General features: G+C 46.1%; 1 protein-coding gene across 1 annotated transcript in view; it reads right to left on the reverse strand.

Annotated features, from left to right (window-relative positions):
• Positions 1 to 1,272: 1,272 nt before the first annotated feature.
• The window catches only part of LOC139381294 (serine/threonine-protein kinase WNK4-like), a 96,331-nt gene continuing 77,266 nt past the window's right edge, over positions 1,273 to 20,337 (reverse strand). The window contains exons 15-20 of the mRNA XM_071124751.1: positions 19,498 to 19,567; positions 18,426 to 19,221; positions 17,978 to 18,074; positions 2,067 to 2,488; positions 1,819 to 1,973; positions 1,273 to 1,636 (exon numbers count right to left, since the gene is read on the reverse strand). Coding sequence (XP_070980852.1) covers positions 1,273 to 1,636; positions 1,819 to 1,973; positions 2,067 to 2,488; positions 17,978 to 18,074; positions 18,426 to 19,221; positions 19,498 to 19,567 — 1,904 coding nt within the window. The remainder of the gene's footprint in view (positions 1,637 to 1,818; positions 1,974 to 2,066; positions 2,489 to 17,977; positions 18,075 to 18,425; positions 19,222 to 19,497; positions 19,568 to 20,337) is intronic.

The raw sequence follows: 20,337 nt of genomic DNA on the forward strand, positions 1-20,337 counted from the left end.
AAAATCAGCAAAGTACAACAACATATCTGGATTTTCATAGTCCCTCTAGAGGGCAGTAGTGAGTTTACAGTCAGCATCAACATCAACAGATTGCAAACAGACAGTCAAATGTGCAAATTAAAATGTGAATAATCTGAAACAGTCCCAATAAAAACTGTCTGCGACAGTCAGATAAGCAGGATAATATTGATCAACTGCCCCGGACTTGATCCCATGATCCCAATATTGTCGAACAACCCTTATTAATGCTTTGTGGCTTCAAGGCAGGATTATAGCAGATCACTAAGGCTCTACTGTATGTACAACTATCACACATGTTCAACATAGCATACATAGTATGAGGAATGATGGTACACTACCTGGGCTGGTACTGTTGTGAGCCTTTTACACCCATTTTAAACTCACACTGTTCTGGTGGCATCCTACTGAACCATTGTAGTGGCAGGGCTTCTCTCTGGGGTGACTGACAACAGATGACAGAGGTTCCGTTGTCCCTTCATAGCAGAGGGCTCAGTGACCTATGATGAACCCTGTGATCTCTGATGAACCTGTGACCTTTGATTAAACCTGTGACCATTAGCTCAGCAGGGGAGCTTCCTGGTTTCTGGGGGGCCTAGGTTACTCTCTCCTCCAGTGGGGGGCCAGATAAAGGGTTTAGATGTGATGTCACTTCCTTCCTCCAGCAAGATGGACATATGAGGTAGTCCGGACTTATTCTACTGCAAGCATGGCTCAAGATTCTTACTGGTGAGAGAGGAGACAAGGAGATGCAATGATTAGATGTGTAGAGTATTCAGATATAGTGGAGAATCATTCACCTCCTGTCTTCTAGATAAACCTAGATTTTGGACAGCAGGATGAATACAACACATATCCAATACAGTAGCCGTGTCTGAAATCTGGCTTACCTACTACTTACTAAAACTGCAAAATGTATACTAATCACACACTATGTAGAATGTACTATTTAATAAAAATATATTCAGTAAGCAACAAATGTCAACATACTAGACTCACCCATACCGAGAGTGTGTCAGCTAATGCGCAATTGCGTTGTTTCCCGCCATTTGTTCATTTTGGTATAGTCCCTTTATCTGATTATCAGCTGTCGTCAAACACGTTGGTCTGAAAGATGATTCTATTCCTCAGTAGCAGGCAGCGAATTTGTTGTAGATGAAATGAGCCGAAATGAGTATGACATCCTGGCATTTAAAGCATACAATTTTTTTCCCACACACTATAAAACATATTTTTGCATTCCCAATCATCCTACTATTTAGAACGCAAGTAGAAGTATTCGGACCCTGTAAGGACAATGTGTAAACCCACCATTCTACTGATGTCAGATGCAAAAGTCACCCCTTTAGAGGGCTTCTCCAGAGAGCTGCTACTGCTGCTGCCACCCAGAGAGTTCCTCCTAATGATACCTTGGAGGGGGAGCATGTCCAGGCGCTGCAGACTGTTTCTGCGGGAGGAGGAGAGGTAACTCCTTTCCTTAGAGAGGCGGCGCTGGCGACTTGACAGCATGGCGGCAGGACAGACTATCCCCGCAGGGGGAACCTTCCCCATCCTCTCATACAGCTCTTCAATCTCCCTCTTCTGGGTGGCCTGGAGACTCTGCACCTCTGCCAAGTGTCTGACATGAGGGAGAGAGAGAATGAGAGAGCGGGATAAAGATAAACAGTTTAGGACTCTGAGGAGGATTTGTTTAAGTGCTTTGGAATAGTTGACAGTCAAGTTGAGTTCAAAGTAATCAAACTTCGATTAAAACCCAAAATGGGTGAATGACTGAAGAGATGCTGAAGGTGAAACACTCACTTCTCCCTCATCTCCAGTAGCTCCTCCCACATGTCCTCACTCTCTGAGTCGTCACTGCTCAGGTATGTAAAGTTACGGCTGTAGCTCAGCCACATGTGGTTTAGAGCGGAGGTGTAGGTGGGGCTCCCTGCCCCTCCATCCCATAGGCCACGCCCCTCTGATTCCACCGCTATAACGGACAAGCCGCTGTCTGCAGACATACCCATCAGACTGAGGCTGCACATTCTCTTCCTCCTCCTCCTCCTCACTGTCTGCTGCTCTTCCTTTTCCTCCTGCTCCTCCTCATCTTCTTCCTTCTCCTCCTCCTGCTCCTCATCTTCTTCCTCCTCATCTTCTTCCCCCTCTTCCTTCTTCTGCTCCTCCTCATCTTCTTCACCCTGTTCTTCCTCCTCTTCTTGCTGTTGCTCCTTGGTCCCGGCCCACTCTACTTGGATGTCCCGGGCCTCCCCCATAGTGAGGTGTGGGGGGTGGGGAGTGAGGGTGGTGTTCAGGCTGGTCTCTGACTCCCACTGCTCCTGCTCCTCTGTACTGCTCTTAGAGGTGGTGGTGCTGCCCACTGACATGGGCCTGGCGGGGTTAGAGCCCTGTCCACCTGGTTCAGCAGTCACATGGATCTCCATGCTAGGGGAGACCTGAAAACGGCCCACTGTGACAACAGCAGGTGGAGGATCTGTGGGGAGATGGGGGTTTATGATCAATATCAATACAGTGATAATAATTCATTTTCACAATCTGCTGTTTGTGTTTACATTCTGTTCCAGTAGTTGATATTATATTCCACTGATATTGACTCATGTACACTCAAATGAATTACAATGCTTTAGGCCGGGATTCAATCCGATTGCCCCTTTTCGGCTATGCACCGTTTAAAGGCAATGTTTCCGGAGAATTCATGGTAAACTATATGTCAGCTCAATCTGAAATTTCCTTTAAACATCAAGCGTGCAGTTACGTGGCTCTACTGTTGATCAGATAGAACCCTGGTCTTAGTTTGATAACTTTCTGTCAGAAAACCAATCCAACTGCCATATCTACTGCCAACATCTGGCAGTGGTGTAAGAAGTGGGAAGGAATCAGAGTTAGCTGAGGTGTGGAACTAGGTGGCACTCTCCTGGCTTGGAAAAAGCTTTTCTCTGCTGAATACGGCCCTGGGACTTCTCAAACAGAGCCTGTTCTGTCTGTCTGTTGAGCGGGGTGGGTCTTGTTGGGTTGAGTCGCTCGGGGACCAGAGCAGGGCGGAGTGGCGGTGTAAACACAGACAGGTGGGGAGGAAATGGGAGGAGAGGCCTGTAACGAGTGCGGAAGCCTTATAATTGGTCAGTTCTGCTGGACAAATCTTCTAATAGGTCAATACTGGTAGGCAGGGCTATAATCACACCTACGTATTGGTCCCTTATTCAATGATCCCGAGGCACTTCTAGTGCTAATAGGTGATGCTGTTACCAAACACCGATGTGGGCAGGATAAAACAGAACAGGAAACAACGGGAAGGGCAAATTGGCCCAAACACGCTTATTTTTAGATTGCAGGGCAATTCTGAGAATGATTTACTCTGGTTCCTTGAAAGTTTTCCTGAAGGTTTTATTAACGCTCTGAGAATGGAAAATATAGGTTATTTAGAGTTTTTTGAAAAATAACTTCCTTCAAACTTTCACTGAATGTTTCAATATCACTTTTAATAATATTGCTAGCTTATTTTGGGTCAATGTTTTTGAACTCCAAGCACAGATAGGACACATGGAATTGAATTTTCTTAGTCATTAATCATGTGAACACATTTCTTTTTTATTGTGACACAGCATCAGTAGCTAGGTTTCCATCCAATTCGCAACAGATTTTCATGCGAATATTCTAAAATCTAAATGAATAAAATATGTTCATTTTCCCACCAGAGATGTTTTCCATCAAATTGACTGCGGATAAAAGTATGTGCATATGATAACGGAGTCCACATAATAACTTTTGAGGTTAAATTCCTATGTACCGAATACAAATTCCACTTAAATGGGATTCCATTGATTTTTCAACTCTACTGATGGTTTTGACACAAAAAAATGTTGCGTTATATAATATTGTCACGTGCGCTCTAGCCTACAGCTTGCAGATACATAGCCTACATGGCCAAAAGAGCGATAATATTTTAAATTTGTCAAACGGCAGGCAAGCATCGATCATCATGTAACCAGAATAAGACCCTAGATATTTATTGGAAAAAAAGCATCAAGCTCATCACATTGCACTTTCACCACTTTGTGATGTTAATCACAATTTATTTAATCTGTAACCTAATAAACATCATGGTTTTCTGAGTCATTGTGGGAGGACCACACACACCATATCATCACGTAGTTTACTTCGATATGATGGTTAATATCTAAATATTTGCACATAAAGGCGTTTCCACAGTCAACTCGCTCATAATAGATTTTACCGACACAAAAAAATCCCACCATATAGAACAAACTAATGATCTGTCTGCATTTATAAATGGTATGACTTTACTCAAATAAAAATTGTGATGATTCAAACATATAATCTTCTGTCCTCTATCAACCAGGATGGAGCTAGCCATGCCATGTTTTTTTACGCAAACAAAGCTGTTGATTTTAGTCTATTCAAACAGACCCCATTTCAAAGGAAACAAGCACTCATTAAGATCAGGCGTGGCCAATTAGTGGGAGCAGCCAAAATACCTGAACACACTTAAAAATATAGAGGATAGAGAAAGTTTTGTTGCTGCTGAGAACAGAATGTATATGTTTTTAAATAACATTCGTAGAATGTTCTCTAAACCAAGGTTATTATAGTTTTGTGTTTTTATATTTGTTTTTATTTCTATTTGTTTTTCCATTTTTATTTGAAATGTAGTTTAGTTTCAGTTATTTTTCGTTTTTATTCCGTTTTAGTTTGATAGAAACATTTATATTTCATTTTAATGTTATTTAGTTTCAGTTTTAGTGTCAAGGACAAAGTAGCCTATGCCTGGGAGGCTAGCAGCCATGTATGTTCTACTTCTTCTGTTACGTAGTGATAGACTAGTGTTAGCTAGTGATAGGCTGGTGTTAGCTAGTGATAGGCTGGTGTTAGCTAGTGATAGGCTGGTGTTAGCTAGTGATAGGCTAGTGTTAGTTTGTAATAGGCTAGTGTTAGCTAGTGTTAGCTTGTAATAGGATCGTGTTAGCTAGTGATAGGCTGGTGTTAGCTAGTGATAGGCTAGTGTTAGCTTGTAATTAGCTAGTGTTAGCTAGTGTTAGCTTGTAATAGGCTCGTGTTAGCTAGTGATAGGCTAATAATAAGCTAGTGCTAGCTTGTAATTAGCTAGTGATAGCTAGTAATAGGCTAGTGATAGCTAGTGTTAGGCTAGCTAGTAGTCTCTGAAATTACAGACCTAAAGGATTCTCTTGGACATTTAGAAGTGTGTTGCATGAACTTTACAAAAAATATACGTAATCAAAGACTGCAAGTTTCTGCATTTGCTCTTCACCAACTTCAGCCTACAGCCACCGCCTGCATTGTGGGTGGCTCTATTGTCAACCAAGCATTAAGATGTTTTTGTTTGCCTCACGCGAACATGACCAAATATGTGACTGAAACAGGAACCAAATTTGCGATTTTCATGTATACAGTGGACAAATTAATGTGAGGCTCTCAATAACCAATTGATTGTCCTATTTTTTTCATATTGTACTATTTATTTACAGTTTGAATGTGTGATAAATGTTTATTTCGACATTACAAAAAAACCTTGTATAAACGACAGCAACACTGCCATGTTGCACTGAGCCGTGCCTTTGGAAAACCACAACTTTTGGCTGTTGCAGATGCACCTCCCCCGACTTCACTCCTCAACTCACGTCTGCAGTCTATTGCTTTAGCTTTAACACTCAAGAGTCCATTCTTTATCTGAAGCAAGTAAGCAGACATCTCAGAGCATCAGGTAAATCCCTTGCAGTGGTTTTAGTGAACATACTGTAGATGATGCAAACTATCCACTTGTGAAATGCACTAATTAAAAATAACCTCTGCGTTCGTCATCTCGCTAGCTAGATAGCGAGATGCCTTCAGAAAGTATTCATATTTGTATTCCCTTTGTCTTATTCCATTTTTATGTGTTACAGCCTGAATTCAAAATTTATTATTTTCAGTTAACCATCTACACACAATACAATTTTCAGATCTTGCTGTAGATTTACAGTGGGGCAAAAAAGTATTTAGTCAGCCACTAATTGTGCAAGTTCTCCCACTTAAAAAGATGAGAGAGGCCTGTAATTTTCATCATAGGTACACTTCAACTATGACAGACAAAATGAGAAAAAAAATCCAGAAAATCACATTGTAGGATGTTTTATGAATTTATTTGCAAATTATGGTGGAAAATAAGTATTTGGTCAATAACAAATGTTTATCTCAATACTTTGTTATATACCCTTTGTTGGCAATGACAGAGGTTAAACGTTTTCTGTAAGTCTTCACAAGGTTTTCACACACTGTTGCTGGTATTTTGGCCCATTCCTCCATGCAGATCTTCTCTAGAGCAGTGATGTTTTGGGGCTGTTGCTGGGCAACACAGACATTCAACTCCCTCCAAAGATTGTCTATGGGGTTGAGATCTGGAGACTGGCTAGGCCACTCCAAGACCTTGAAATGCTTCTTACGAAGCCACTCCTTCGTTGCCCGGGCGGTGTGTTTGGGATCATTGTCATGCTGAAAGACCCAGCCACGTTTCATTTTCAATGCCCTTGCTGATGGAAGGAGGTTTTCACTCAAAATCTCACAATACATGGCCCCATTCATTCTTTCCTTTACACGGATCAGTCGTCCTGGTCCCTTTGCAGAAAAACAGCCCCAAAGCATGATGTTTCTACCCCCATGCTTCACAGTAGGTATGGTGTATGGTGTTCTTTGGATGCAACTCAGCATTCTTTGTCCTCCAAACACGACAAGTTGAGTTTTTACCAAAAAGTTATATTTTGGTTTAATCTGACCATATGGCATTCTCCCAATCTACTTCTGGATCATCCAAATGCTCTCTAGCAAACTTCAGACGGGCCTGGACATGTACTGGCTTGAGCAGGGGAAACACGTCTGGCACTGCAGGATTTGAGTCCCTGGCGGCGTAGTGTGTTACTGATGATAGGCTTTTTTACTTTGGTCCCAGCTCTCTGCAGGTCATTCACTAGGTCCCCCCGTGTGGTTCTGGGTTCTTGTGTTCATTTTGACCCCACGGGGTGAGATCTTGCGTGGAGCCCCAGATCGAGAGAAATTATCAGTGGTCTTGTATGTCTTCCATTTCCTAATAATTGCTCCCACAGTTGATTTCTTCAAACCAAGCTGCTTACCTATTGCAGATTCAGTCTTCCCAGCCTGGTGCAGGTCTACAATTTTGTTTCTGGTGTCCTTAGACAGCTCATTGGTCTTGGCCATAGTGGAGTTTGGAGTGTGACTGTTTGAGGTTGTGGACAGGTGTCTTTTATACTGATAACAAGTTCAAACAGGTGCCATTAATACAGGTAATGAGTGGAGGACAGAGGAGCCTCTTAAAGAAGAAGTTACAGGTCTGTGAGAGCCAGAAATCTTGCTTGTTTGTAGGTGACCAAATACTTATTTTCCAGCATAATTTGCAAATAAATTCATTAAAAATCCTACTATGTGATTTTCTTGATTTTTTTTCTCATTTTGTCTGTCATAGTTGAAGTGTACCTATGATGAAAATTACAGGCCTCTCTTATCTTTTTAAGTGGGAGAACTTGCACAATTGGTGGTTGACTAAATACTTTTTTGCCCCACTGTATGTAAAAACTTTAACTTGGCCACTCAGGAACAGTCACTTTCTTCTTGGTAAGCAACTCCAGTGTAGATTTGGCCTTGTGTTTTAGGTTATTGTCCTGCTTAAGGATGAATTAATCTCCCAGTGTCTGGTGGAAAGCAGACTGAACCAGATTTTCCTCTGGGATTTTGCCTGTGCTTAGCTACATTCCATAGATTTTTTTACCATGAAAAACTCCCCAGTCCCTTAACGATTACAAGCATACCCATAACATGGTGCAGCCACCATTATGCTTCAAAATATGGAGAGTGGTACTCAGTAATGTGTTGTATTGTACTTGCCCCAAGTATAACACTTCGTGTTCAAGACTAAAAGTGAATCACTTTGCCACGTCTTTTGCAGTATTCATTTAGTGCCTTGTTGTAAACAGGATGCATGTTATTTTTTTTGTACAGGCTTCCTTCTTTTCAGTCCATCATTTAGGTTAATATTGTGGAGTAACTACTATTTTGTTGAGGCATCCTCAGTTTTCTCCTATCACAGCTGTTAAACTCTGTAACTGTTTTAAAGTCACCATTGGCCTCATGGTGAAATCTCTGAGTGGTTTTCTTCCTCTCCGGCAACTAAATTAGGAAGGAGGCCTGTATCTTTGTAGTGACTGGGTGTATTGATACAGCATCCAAAGTGTAATTAATAACCACACTATGCTCAAAGATACATTCAATGTCTGCTTTTTTTTTTTTTACCCATCCACCAATAGGTGGTGCTCTTTGCGAGGCAATTGAAAACATCCCTGGTTTTGTGGTTGAAATTTACTGCTCGACTGAGGGACCTTACAATTATCTGTATGTGTGGGGTACAGAGATGAGGTAGTCATTCAAAAAACATGTTAAACACTATTATTGCACACAGAGTCCATGCAACTTATTATGTGGCTTGCTAAGCACATTTTTACTCTTAAAATTATTTAGGCTTGCCATAACAAAAATACTTATTGACTCAAGACATTTCAGTTTTCATATTTTATTCATCTGTAAAAATTTAGAAAAACATAATTCCACTTTGACATTATGGAGTATTGTGTGTAGGCCAGTGCCCAAAAAATATAAATTCAATCAATTTAAAATTATGACTGTAACACAATAAAATGTGGAAAAGTCTGAAGGCACTGTATGTCTGGCGGGGATGTTGACACTAGGGCAACAAACAGACAGGGCCGTGGTGTCACTGGATAAGGTAGCGATGTGCTTCCCTGTTTCCCGAAGAGATCATTAGAGATAATTTAAAATGGCTTCCACCATTTTAAAGTAGTCAACTGGGTGGGGATTCCGGAGTAATCAGCCAATGATCAGAGTATTGTCTTCTTCTTCAAATTGGATTGCCTATAGTTAGTAAATGGCTTTGAGCTATATTACCGACATCTAGTGACCACACTAAATGATTTGGTTTAAGACTCCAGCACTGCAGGTGGCAGGTAAATCACCAATGTTAGCTTTACACTTTTTTCAAACATCAGACAGCCTCAAAGGCACTGCCCATGCTGTCACAGACAAGGTACTTGTACGGACGAGATGTGTATGCTGGAACAATGAGGAAGTTTGACTAAGTGCAGTGGGCCAGGCTATGGATCGCAATGCTAGAGGCATCACTGATGAGATGGCCGCCTCGCTTCGCGTTCCGAGGAAACTATGCAGTATTTTGTTTTTTTTACGTGTTATTTCTTACATTGTTACCCCAGGAAATCTTAGGTTTTATTACATACAGTCGGGAGGAACTACTGGATATAAGAGCAACATCAACTCACCAACATTACGACCAGGAATACGACTTTCCCGAAGCGGATCCTCTGTTTGGCCCTCCACCCAGGACAATGGATCGGATCCCAGCCGGCGGCCCAAAACAACGGCGCCGCAGAAGGGGCAGACAGAGCGGTCTTCTGGTCAGGCGCTGTAGACGGTCACATCGCGCAACGCTCCCGAGCATACTACTCGCCAATGTCCAGTCTCTTGACAACAAGGTAGACGAAATCCGAGCAAGGGTTGCCTTCCAGAGAGACATCAGAGACTGTAGCGTTCTTTGTTTCACGGAAACATGGCTCACTCGAGACGCGCTATCGTGTCTCGGTACAGCCACCTGGTTTCTTCATGCATCGCGCCGACAGAAACAAGCATCTCTCAGGTAAGAAGAAGGGCGGGGGTGTATGCCTTATGATTAACGAGACGTGGTGTGATCATAAAAACATACAGGAACTCAAGTACTTTTGTTCACCTGACTTAGAATTCCTCACAATCAAATGCCGACCTCATTATCTACCAAGAGAATTCTCTTCGATCGTAATCACAGTCGTGTATATTCCCCCCCAAGCAGACACATCGACGGCCCTGAATGAACTTCATTTGGCTCTATGTAAACTGGAAACCACATATCCTGAGGCTGCATTTATTGTACCTGGGGATTTTAACAAGGCTAATCTGAAAACAAGGCTCCCTAAATTTTATCAGCATATCAATTGCGCAACCCAGGCTGGCAAAACCCTGGACCATTGTTATTCTAAATTCCGCTGAAAGCACGAACCACTGCTTTTAATCAGGGCAAGGTGACCGGAAACATAATCGAATACAAACAGTGTAGCTATTCCCTCCGCAAGGCAATCAAACAAGCTAAGCGTCAGTATAGTGACAAAGTAGAGTCGCAATTCAACGGCTCAAACACAAGAGGTATGTGGCAGGGTCTACAGTCAATCATGGACTACGAAAGAAAAACCAGTCCCGTCGCGGACCACAATGTCTTGTTCCCAGATAAACTAAACAACTTCTTTGCTCGCTTTGAGGACAATACAGTGCCACTGACATGGCCCGCTACCAAAACCTGCGGGCTCTCCTTCACTGCAGCCAACGTGAGTAAAACATTTAAACGTGTCAACCCTCGCAGGGCTGCAGGCCCAGACGGCATCCCTAGCCGCGTCCTCAGAGCATGCGCATACCAGCCGGCTGATGTGTTTACGGACATATTCAATCAATCCTTATCCCAGTCTGCTGTTCCCACATGCTTCAAGAGGGCCACCATTGTTCCTGTTCCCAAGAAAGCTAAGGTAACTGAGCTAAATGACTACCGCCCCGTAGCACTCACTTCCGTCATCATGAAGTGCTTTGAGAGACTAGTTAAGGACCAATTTTCTTACCGCCCCAATAGGTCCACAGACGACGCAATCGCAATCCCACTGCACACTGCCCTAACCCATCTGGACAAGAGGAATACCTATGTAAGAATGCTGTTCATCGACTACAGCTCAGCATTTAACACCATAGTACCCTCCAAACCCGTCATTAAGCTCGAGACCCTGGGTCTCGCCCCGCCCTGTGCAACTGGGTCCTGGACTTCCTGACTGACCTGCCCCCAGCTGGTGAGGGTAGGTAACAACATCTCCACCCCACTGATCCTCAACACTGGGGCCCCACAAGGGTGCGTTCTCAGCCCTCTCCTGTACTCCCTGTTCACCCATGACTGCGTGGCCATGCACGCCTCCAATTCAATCATCAAGTTTGCAGATGACACTACAGTGGTATGCTTGATTACCAACAACGACGAGACGGCCTACAGGGAGGAGGTGAGGGCCCCCGGAGTGTGGTGTCAGGAAAATAACCTCACACTCAATGTCAACAAAACAAAGGAGATGATCATGGACTTCAGGAAACAGCAGAGGGAGCAGCCCCTTATCCACATCGACAGGACAATATTGGAGAGGGTGGAAAGTTTTAAGTTCCTCAGCGTACACATCACGGAAAACTGAAATGGTCCACCCACACAGACAGCATGGTGAAGAACCTCAGGAGGCTGAAGAAATTCGGCTTGTCACCAAAAACACTCACAAACGTTTACTGATGCTCAATCGAGCATCCTGTCGGACTGTATCATCACCTGGTACGGCAACTGCTCCGCCCACAACCGTAAGGCTCTCCAGAGGATAGTGAGGTCTGCACAACGCATCACCGGGGGCAAACTACCTGCCAACCAGGACATCTACACCACCCGATGTCACAGGAAGGACAAAAATATCATCAAGGACAACAACCACCCGAGCCACTGCCTGATCACCCCGCTATCATCCAGAAGACGAGGTCAGTACAGGTGCATCAAAGCGGGGACCAAGAGACTGAAAAACAGCTTCTATCTCAAGGCCGTCAGACTGTTAACCAGCCATCACTAACATTGAGTGGCTGCTGCCAACATACTGACTCAACTCCAGCCACTTTAATAATGTAAAATTTGATGTAATAAATGGATCACTAGCCACTTTAAACAAGGCCACTTTATATAATGTTTACATAGTGTTACGGTGCGTGAATGAGGACCCAAAAGCGAATTAACGTAAACAGAGCTTCTTTAATAACAAAACAAAACGTAGGCTCGGATGGACCGGCAGGTTCCGACAGGACAAGGTTGCAGCAAACATGACGATAGTCTGGTTCAGGCATGAACAACACAAACAAGAATCCGACAAAGACAGGAGCAGAAACAGAGAGAGATATAGAGGACTAATCAGAGGGAAAAAGGGAACAGGTGGGAAAAGGGGTGACGAGGTAGTTAGGAGGAGACAAGGCACAGCTGGGGAAAAGAGGGGGAGAAAAGGTAACCTAACAACGACCAGCAGAGGGAGACAGGGTGAAGGGAAAGGACAGAAACAAGACACAACATGACAGTACATGACAGTACCCCCCCACTCACCGAGCGCCTCCTGGCGCACTCGAGGAGGAAACCTGGCGGCAACGGAGGAAATCATCGATCAGCGCACGGTCCAGCACGTCCCGAGAGGGAACCCAACTCCTCTCCTCAGGACCGTACCCCTCCCAATCTACTAGGTACTGATGACCACGGCCCCGAGGACGCATGTCCAAAATCCTACGGACCCTGTAGATGGGTGCGCCCTCGACAAGGATGGGGGGGGGGGGGGGGGAAGACGAGCGGGGGCGCGAAGAACGGGCTTGATACAGGAGACATGGAAGACCGGGTGGACGCGACGAAGGTATCGCGGAAGAAGAAGTCGAACTGCGACAGGATTAATGACCTGAGAAATACGGAACGGACCAATGAACCGCGGGGTCAACTTGCGAGAAGTGGTCTTAAGGGGAAGGTTCTGAGTGGAGAGCCAAACTCTCTGACCGCGACAATATCTAGGACTCTTAGTTCTACGCTTATTAGCAGCCCTCACAGTCTGCGCCCTATAACGGCAAAGTGCAGACCTGACCCTCTTCCAGGTGCGCTCGCAACGTTGGACAAAAGCCTGAGCGGAGGGGACGCTGGACTCGGCGAACTGAGATGAGAACAGCGGAGGCTGGTACCCGAGGCTACTCTGAAAAGGAGATAGCCCGGTCGCAGACGAAGGAAGCGAGTTGTGGGCGTATTCTGCCCAGGGGAGCTGTTCTGACCAAGACGCAGGGTTGCGAAAAGAAAGACTGCGTAAGATGCGACCAATAGTCTGATTGGCCCGTTCTGCTTGACCGTTAGACTGGGGGTGAAAGCCGGAAGAGAGACTGACGGAAGCCCCAATCAAACGGCAAAACTCCCTCCAAAATTGAGACGTGAATTGCGGACCTCTGTCCGAAACGACGTCTGACGGAAGGCCATGAATTCTGAAAACATTCTCGATGATGATTTGTGCCGTCTCTTTAGCAGAAGGAAGCTTAGCAAGGGGAATAAAATGAGCCGCCTTAGAGAACCTGTCGACAACCGTAAGAATAACAGTCTTCCCCGCTGACGAAGGCAGTCCGGTGACAAAATCTAAGGCGATGTGAGACCACGGTCGAGAGGGAATGGGAAGCGGCCTGAGACGGCCGGCAGGAGGAGAGTTACCGGACTTAGTCTGCGCGCAGACCGAACAAGCAGCCACGAAGCGACGCGTGTCATGCTCCCGGGTGGGCCACCAAAAGCGCTGGCGAATGGAAGCAAGCGTACCCCGAACGCCAGGGTGGCCGGCTAACTTGGCAGAGTGAGCCCACTGAAGAACGGCCAGACGAGTAGGAACGGGAACGAAAAGAAGGTTCCTGGGACAAGCGCGCGGCGACGGAGTTTGAGTGAGTGCTTGCTTTACCTGCCTCTCAATTCCCCAGACAGTCAACCCGACAACACGCCCCTCAGGGAGAATCCCCTCGGGGTCAGTGGAGGCTACTGAAGAACTGAAGAGACGAGATAAAGCATCAGGCTTGGTGTTCTTAGAGCCCGGACGATAAGAAATCACGAACTCGAAACGAGCGAAAAACAGCGCCCAGCGCGCCTGACGCGCATTAAGTCGTTTGGCAGAACGGATGTACTCAAGGTTCCTATGGTCAGTCCAAACGACAAAAGGAACGGTCGCCCCCTCCAACCACTGTCGCCATTCGCCTAGGGCTAAGCGGATGGCGAGCAGTTCGCGGTTTCCCACATCATAGTTACGTTCCGACGGCGACAGGCGATGAGAAAAATACGCGCAAGGGTGGACCTTGTCGTCAGAGAAGGAGCGCTGAGAAAGAATGGCTCCCACGCCCACCTCTGACGCGTCAACCTCGACAATGAACTGTCTAGAGACGTCAGGTGTAACAAGGATAGGTGCGGATGTAAAACGATTCTTGAGGAGATCAAAAGCTCCCTGGGCGGAAACGGACCACTTAAAGCACGTCTTGACAGAAGTAAGGGCTGTGAGAGGGGCTGCCACCTGACCGAAATTACGGATGAAACGACGATAGAAGTTCGCGAAGCCGAGAAAGCGCTGCAACTCGACGCGTGACTTAGGGACGGGCCAATCAATGACAGCTTGGACCTTAGCGGGATCCATCTTAATGCCTTCAGCGGAAATAACAGAACCGAGAAATGTGACGGAGGAGGCATGAAAAGAGCACTTCTCAGCCTTCACAAAAAGACAATTCTCTAAAAGGCGCTGGAGGACACGTCGAACGTGCTGAACATGAATCTGGAGTGACGGTGAAAAAATCAGGATATCGTCAAGGTAAACGAAAACAAAGATGTTCAGCATGTCTCTCAGGACATCATTGACTAATGCCTGAAAGACAGCTGGAGCGTTAGCGAGGCCGAAAGGAAGAACCCGGTATTCAAAGTGCCCTAACGGAGTGTTAAACGCCGTCTTCCACTCGTCCCCCTCCCTGATGCGCACGAGATGGTAAGCGTTACGAAGGTCCAACTTAGTGAAAAACCTGGCTCCCTGCAGGATCTCGAAGGCTGAAGACATAAGAGGAAGCGGATAACGATTCTTCACTGTTATGTCATTCAGCCCTCGATAATCTATGCAGGGGCGCAGGGACCCGTCCTTCTTCTTAACAAAAAAAAACCCCGCTCCGGCGGGAGAGGAGGAGGGGACTATGGTACCGGCGGCAAGAGCTACAGACAAATAATCTTCGAGAGCCTTACGTTCGGGAGCCGACAGAGAGTATAGTCTACCCCGGGGGGGAGTGGTTCCCGGAAGGAGATCAATACTACAATCATACGACCGGTGTGGAGGAAGAGAGGTGGCCCTGGACCGACTGAACACCGTGCGCAGATCGTGATATTCCTCCGGCACCCCTGTCAAATCACCAGGCTCCTCCTGTGAAGAAGAGACAGAGGAAACAGGAGGGATAGCAGACATTAAACATTTCACATGACAAGAGACGTTCCAGGAAAGGATAGAATTACTAGACCAATTAATGGAAGGATTATGACAAACTAGCCAGGGATGGCCCAAAACAACAGGTGTAAAAGGTGAACGAAAAATTAAAAAAGAAATGGTTTCGCTATGATTACCAGAAACAGTGAGGGTTAAAGGTAGCGTCTCACGCTGAATCCTGGGGAGAGGACTACCATCCAGGGCGAACAAGGCCGTGGACTCCCTTAACTGTCTGAGAGGAATGTCATGTTCCCGAGCCCAGGTCTCGTCCATAAAACAGCCCTCCGCCCCAGAGTCTATTAAGGCACTGCAGGAAGCTGACGAACCGGTCCAGCGTAGATGGACCGACAAGGTAGTGCAGGATCTTGAAGGAGAGACAGGAGTAGTAGCGCTCACCAGTAGCCCTCCGCTTACTGATGAGCTCTGGCTTTTACTGGACATGAAGTGACAAAATGACCAGCAGAACCGCAATAGAGACAGAGGCGGTTGGTGATTCTCCGTTCCCTCTCCTTAGTCGAGATGCGGATACCTCCCAGCTGCATAGGCTCAGCACCCGAGCCGGCAGAGGAAGATGGTAGTGATGCGGAGAGGGGGGCAACGGAGAACGCGAGCTCCTTTCCACGAGCTCGGTGACGAAGATCAACCCGTCGCTCAATGCGAATAGCGAGTTCAATCAAGGAATCCACGCTGGAAGGAACCTCCCGGGAGAGGATCTCATCCTTTACCTCTGCGCGGAGACCCTCCAGAAAACGAGCGAGCAAAGCCGGCTCGTTCCAGCCACTGGAGGCAGCAAGAGTGCGAAACTCAATAGAGTAGTCTGTTATGGATCGATTACCCTGACATAGGGAAGACAGGGCCCTGGAAGCCTCCTCCCCAAAAACAGATCGATCAAAAACCCGTATCATCTCCTCCTTAAAGTCCTGATACTGGTTAGTACACTCAGCCCTTGCCTCCCAGATTGCCGTGCCCCACTCACGAGCCCGTCCAGTAAGGAGAGATATGACGTAGGCGACACGAGCAGTGCTCCTGGAGTAAGTGTTGGGCTGGAGAGAAAACACAATATCACACTGGGTGAGGAACGAGCGGCATTCAGTGGGCTCCCCAGAGTAACACGGCGGGTTATTGATTCTGGGCTCCGGAGATTCGAAAGCCCTGGAAGTGGCCGGTGGATCGAGGCGGAGATGGTGAACCTGTTCTGTGAGGTTGGAGACTTGGGTGGCCAGGGTCTCAACGGCATGCCGAGCAGCAGACAATTCCTGCTTGTGTCTGCCTAGCATCGCTCCCTGGATCTCGACGGCTGAGTGGAGAGGATCCGAAGTCGCTGGGTCCATTCTTGGTCGGATTCTTCTGTTACGGTGCGTGAATGAGGACCCAAAAGCGAATTAACGTAAACAGAGCTTCTTTAATAACAAAACAAAACGTAGGCTCGGATGGACCGGCAGGTTCCGACAGGACAAGGTTGCAGCAAACATGACGATAGTCTGGTTCAGGCATGAACAACACAAACAAGAATCCGACAAAGACAGGAGCAGAAACAGAGAGAGATATAGAGGACTAATCAGAGGGAAAAAGGGAACAGGTGGGAAAAGGGGTGACGAGGTAGTTAGGAGGAGACAAGGCACAGCTGGGGAAAAGAGGGGGAGAAAAGGTAACCTAACAACGACCAGCAGAGGGAGACAGGGTGAAGGGAAAGGACAGAAACAAGACACAACATGACAGTACATGACACATAGCCTAAATTACTCATCTCAAATGCATACACTGTGCTCTATACCATCTACTGCATCTTGCCATCTTGATGTAATAAATGTATCACTAGCCACTTTAAACAATGGCACTATATAATGTTTACATACCCTACATTACTCATCTCTATACCATCTACTGCATCTTGCCTATGCCGTTCGGCCATCACTCATTCATATATTTTTATGTACATATTCTTATTCATTCCTTTACACTTGTGTGTGTATAAGGTATTTGTTGTGAAATTATTAGGTTAGATTACTTGTTAGATATTACTGCACGGTCGGAACTAGAAGCACAAGCATTTTGCTACACTCGCAATAACATCTGCTAACCATGTGTATGTGACAAATAACATTTGATTTGATTTGTTTCTTAATGTTTTCTGAACTATTTGAGAACTTTCCAAATATCAAACCAGTTGGAGAACATTCCTACATTACCAACTGTTTTATTAAATGTAACCATGTTTGAACTTTTAGGAAATGTTCTGTTAAAGTAATGAAATACCAAGAAAATTATGTTTTTTTGTCAAGTTCCTTAAATGTACTGAAAATGTTCCAAAGCCAAGCAACTATCCTGCACCATTCCCAGAATGTTGTGGGAAGTTTATGCAAAATAACCATAGGACAACCATGCTCTCACCAAGCTCTAAGAAATATATGGTTCTCAGAACGTTATGTGCTAGCTGGGTAGGCCTTATTTAGAGAGAATAAAACATAAAACACACTTGCATAATAGAGAAATGGCCTCGTTGAGTGTCTGGAGTGTGTGTGTGTGTGTGTGTATGTGTGTGTGTGTGTGTGTGTGTGTGTGTGTGTGTGTGTGTGTGTGTGTGTGTGTGTGTCTGGAATGTTTACTCTGCATTTGTTTAGTGTGCTAACAAGGTCTGCCAGCATCCTCCCCGACCCGTCTCCTACCATCAACAGATCAACAGTAAGCTTAGGTAAGGGCCAGTACAGTAGAACCCAGCTAGAGTAGAGGTAGCGAGGGGAAGTCACTGTGAATTCTACCTGTGTAACTGGGAGATACTCTGGGCTTGGGAGCACTGGCATTCATCTCAGGCACCATTGGTCTGGACATTGGTGTGGTTGAGCTGAATGATGATAACTTGGGAAAAGAGGAAGGAAACATGTAATCAATATTATTAAGAAAATGATTAAGAGAAAGTTACCTATCCCCCCATACATTAGGTCTTTCTCTTTATCATTTTCTTAATCAAATCAAATTTTCTTTGTCACATGCGCCGAATACAACAGGTCAACCTTACAGTGAAATGCTTACTTTACAAGCCCTTAACCGACAATGCAGTTTTAAGAAAAATACCTTAAAAAAATAAAAATAAATAAAAGTAACAAATAACAATGTTGATTACTTTTTTCCAGTGACCAAAAATATTCAGCAAGAATGACATTACTTGTCACTGTCAGACAGTCATGTAAGGTCTAGTTGGTAACTTACTGTGCTCTCCGGGCTGTCTGGGGCCGAGGGGGACAGGTCAGACCCCGACGCAGAGCTGGACACATCAGACTGGTCCTGAGGAACCATGTAGGATCCTTGGGAACTATTCTGTAAATGGCTTAGGCGTTTGGAAGACACTGTTTGCAGTGACATCCCCTGTGTGTTCCTTGGAAGGGTGTTGTAGCCCATCATAGAGGGAGATATGGGGTTATTCTGCCAGCTGGGGTGTCTGTTTTGAGAGTACACAGACCCAGACCCATCCCTCTGCATCTGTGGTGGAGTGTCTGCGCCCTGGTAGACACTGTGCTGTTTTCCTTGACCAGGCATCCCACCCTGAGGATGGGGGACCTCCACTGGAGCTGTCTGGTAGTGGGGGGAGTAGATGGATGGGTAGCCAGACTGGGGGTGGGTTAGCTGGGGGTGGAAGCCTGCTATGGAGGGCATCCCTTGGTTAGCCAGGCTGTTGGCAGGGATGAAGGAGTGGGCCATGCTCATCGCCATGGAGATCACATTGGCCAGGGAGAAGAGGGGCTGTGTGTGGGAAGGCCACATGTCAGAGTGCTGGGGGTGAGCAGAGGGAGACAGAGGATTCTCCTCCCCGCTGTACTCTAAGGGGCTCGGGGCATCAGAGTGGTGGCCCCCGGAGAAGGCTGGGGAGTAAACGGAGGGGAACATGGGGTTGCTGGCAACCCGTGTGAGGGGAGAATGGGCTGGTTTTGGGGAGCCGGGGTTCACTGGATAAGGGAAAGGGAATTGTGTGTGGCCCATGAAGGGGGGCATGTGGTAGTGCTGCTTGGGATGGGGGTGCTGCTGCTTAGGAAGGGAATGGAGGTGCTCTGGGGAGAACATGGAGGCTGGGTGGTGCTGCTGTGGGTGGGGGTGCTGCTGCTGGGGGTGCTCTGGGGAGAACATTGAGGCTGGGTGGTGCTGCTGGGGGTGGGGGTGCTGCTGCTGGGGGCACTCTTGGAAGAACATTGAGGCTGGGTGGTGCTGCTGTGGGTGGGGGTGCTGCTGCTGGGGGTGCTCTGGGGAGAACATGGAGGCTGGGTGGTGCTGCTGGGGGTGGGGGTGCTGCTGCTGGGGCTGGGGGCACTCTTTGGAGAACATTGAGGCTGGGTGGTGCTGCTGGTAGTGAGGAGAACCTGGAAGATAGAAACAGAACAGAACAATTTCTGTTAGTGATTATCAAATTCAACTAACTTTTATTTACTGAGAGGGAACGTTATGTGTGGTGACAGATTGGTAGACACAAAACAACATAACATTACCTAACTCAGAAATACCACAATACCACCAACTCTTGTGCCAACGCCTAGAGAACACCTTAGGTTGTAAAAGAGTGGGATACTGACTGAACGAACACAGAGACTAGTGAATTATATTATTCTTGCTCCATCTCACCCAGATTTTGGATTGTTCCTTCTGCCCTACTGCCAAGTGACATCAGGCATTTGGAACATAAATCCCTCATGTGCGGTGGTTTCCATGGCAAATGGCAGGGTTTTGTCTTAACAAAATCACAGTTTAAGAGAGAGCTTTGATGAGATTGTCATTGCATAACAGGAGCTGATAGCCAGAGTGGTTGGGGCATGTGCAGTTATGTATGCATCCCAAATGGCACCCAAAAGTAGTGCATTGGTCAAAAGTGGTGCATAATGTAGGGAATAGAATGCCATTTGGGACGCAGGCAGATTTATTTTGGATTAGAAATTTAATGCAGCAAGGAAAGACTAGTTTTGACATTTTATGAAAGTCTGAAATTGAAAACATCCCACTGGGCACAGACGTCAATTCAATGTCTATTCCACAGTCCTTAGGGATTAGTGTGGACGCCATTACACTACCCCATCCATTGATTTTAAATTGTATTCAACAATGGCTCTACAGTTATGAACCAACAGGTCTCCTGTCA

The sequence above is a fragment of the Oncorhynchus clarkii genome, chromosome 23 (assembly GCF_045791955.1).
Source record: "Oncorhynchus clarkii lewisi isolate Uvic-CL-2024 chromosome 23, UVic_Ocla_1.0, whole genome shotgun sequence".
Taxonomy (NCBI): domain Eukaryota; kingdom Metazoa; phylum Chordata; class Actinopteri; order Salmoniformes; family Salmonidae; genus Oncorhynchus; species Oncorhynchus clarkii.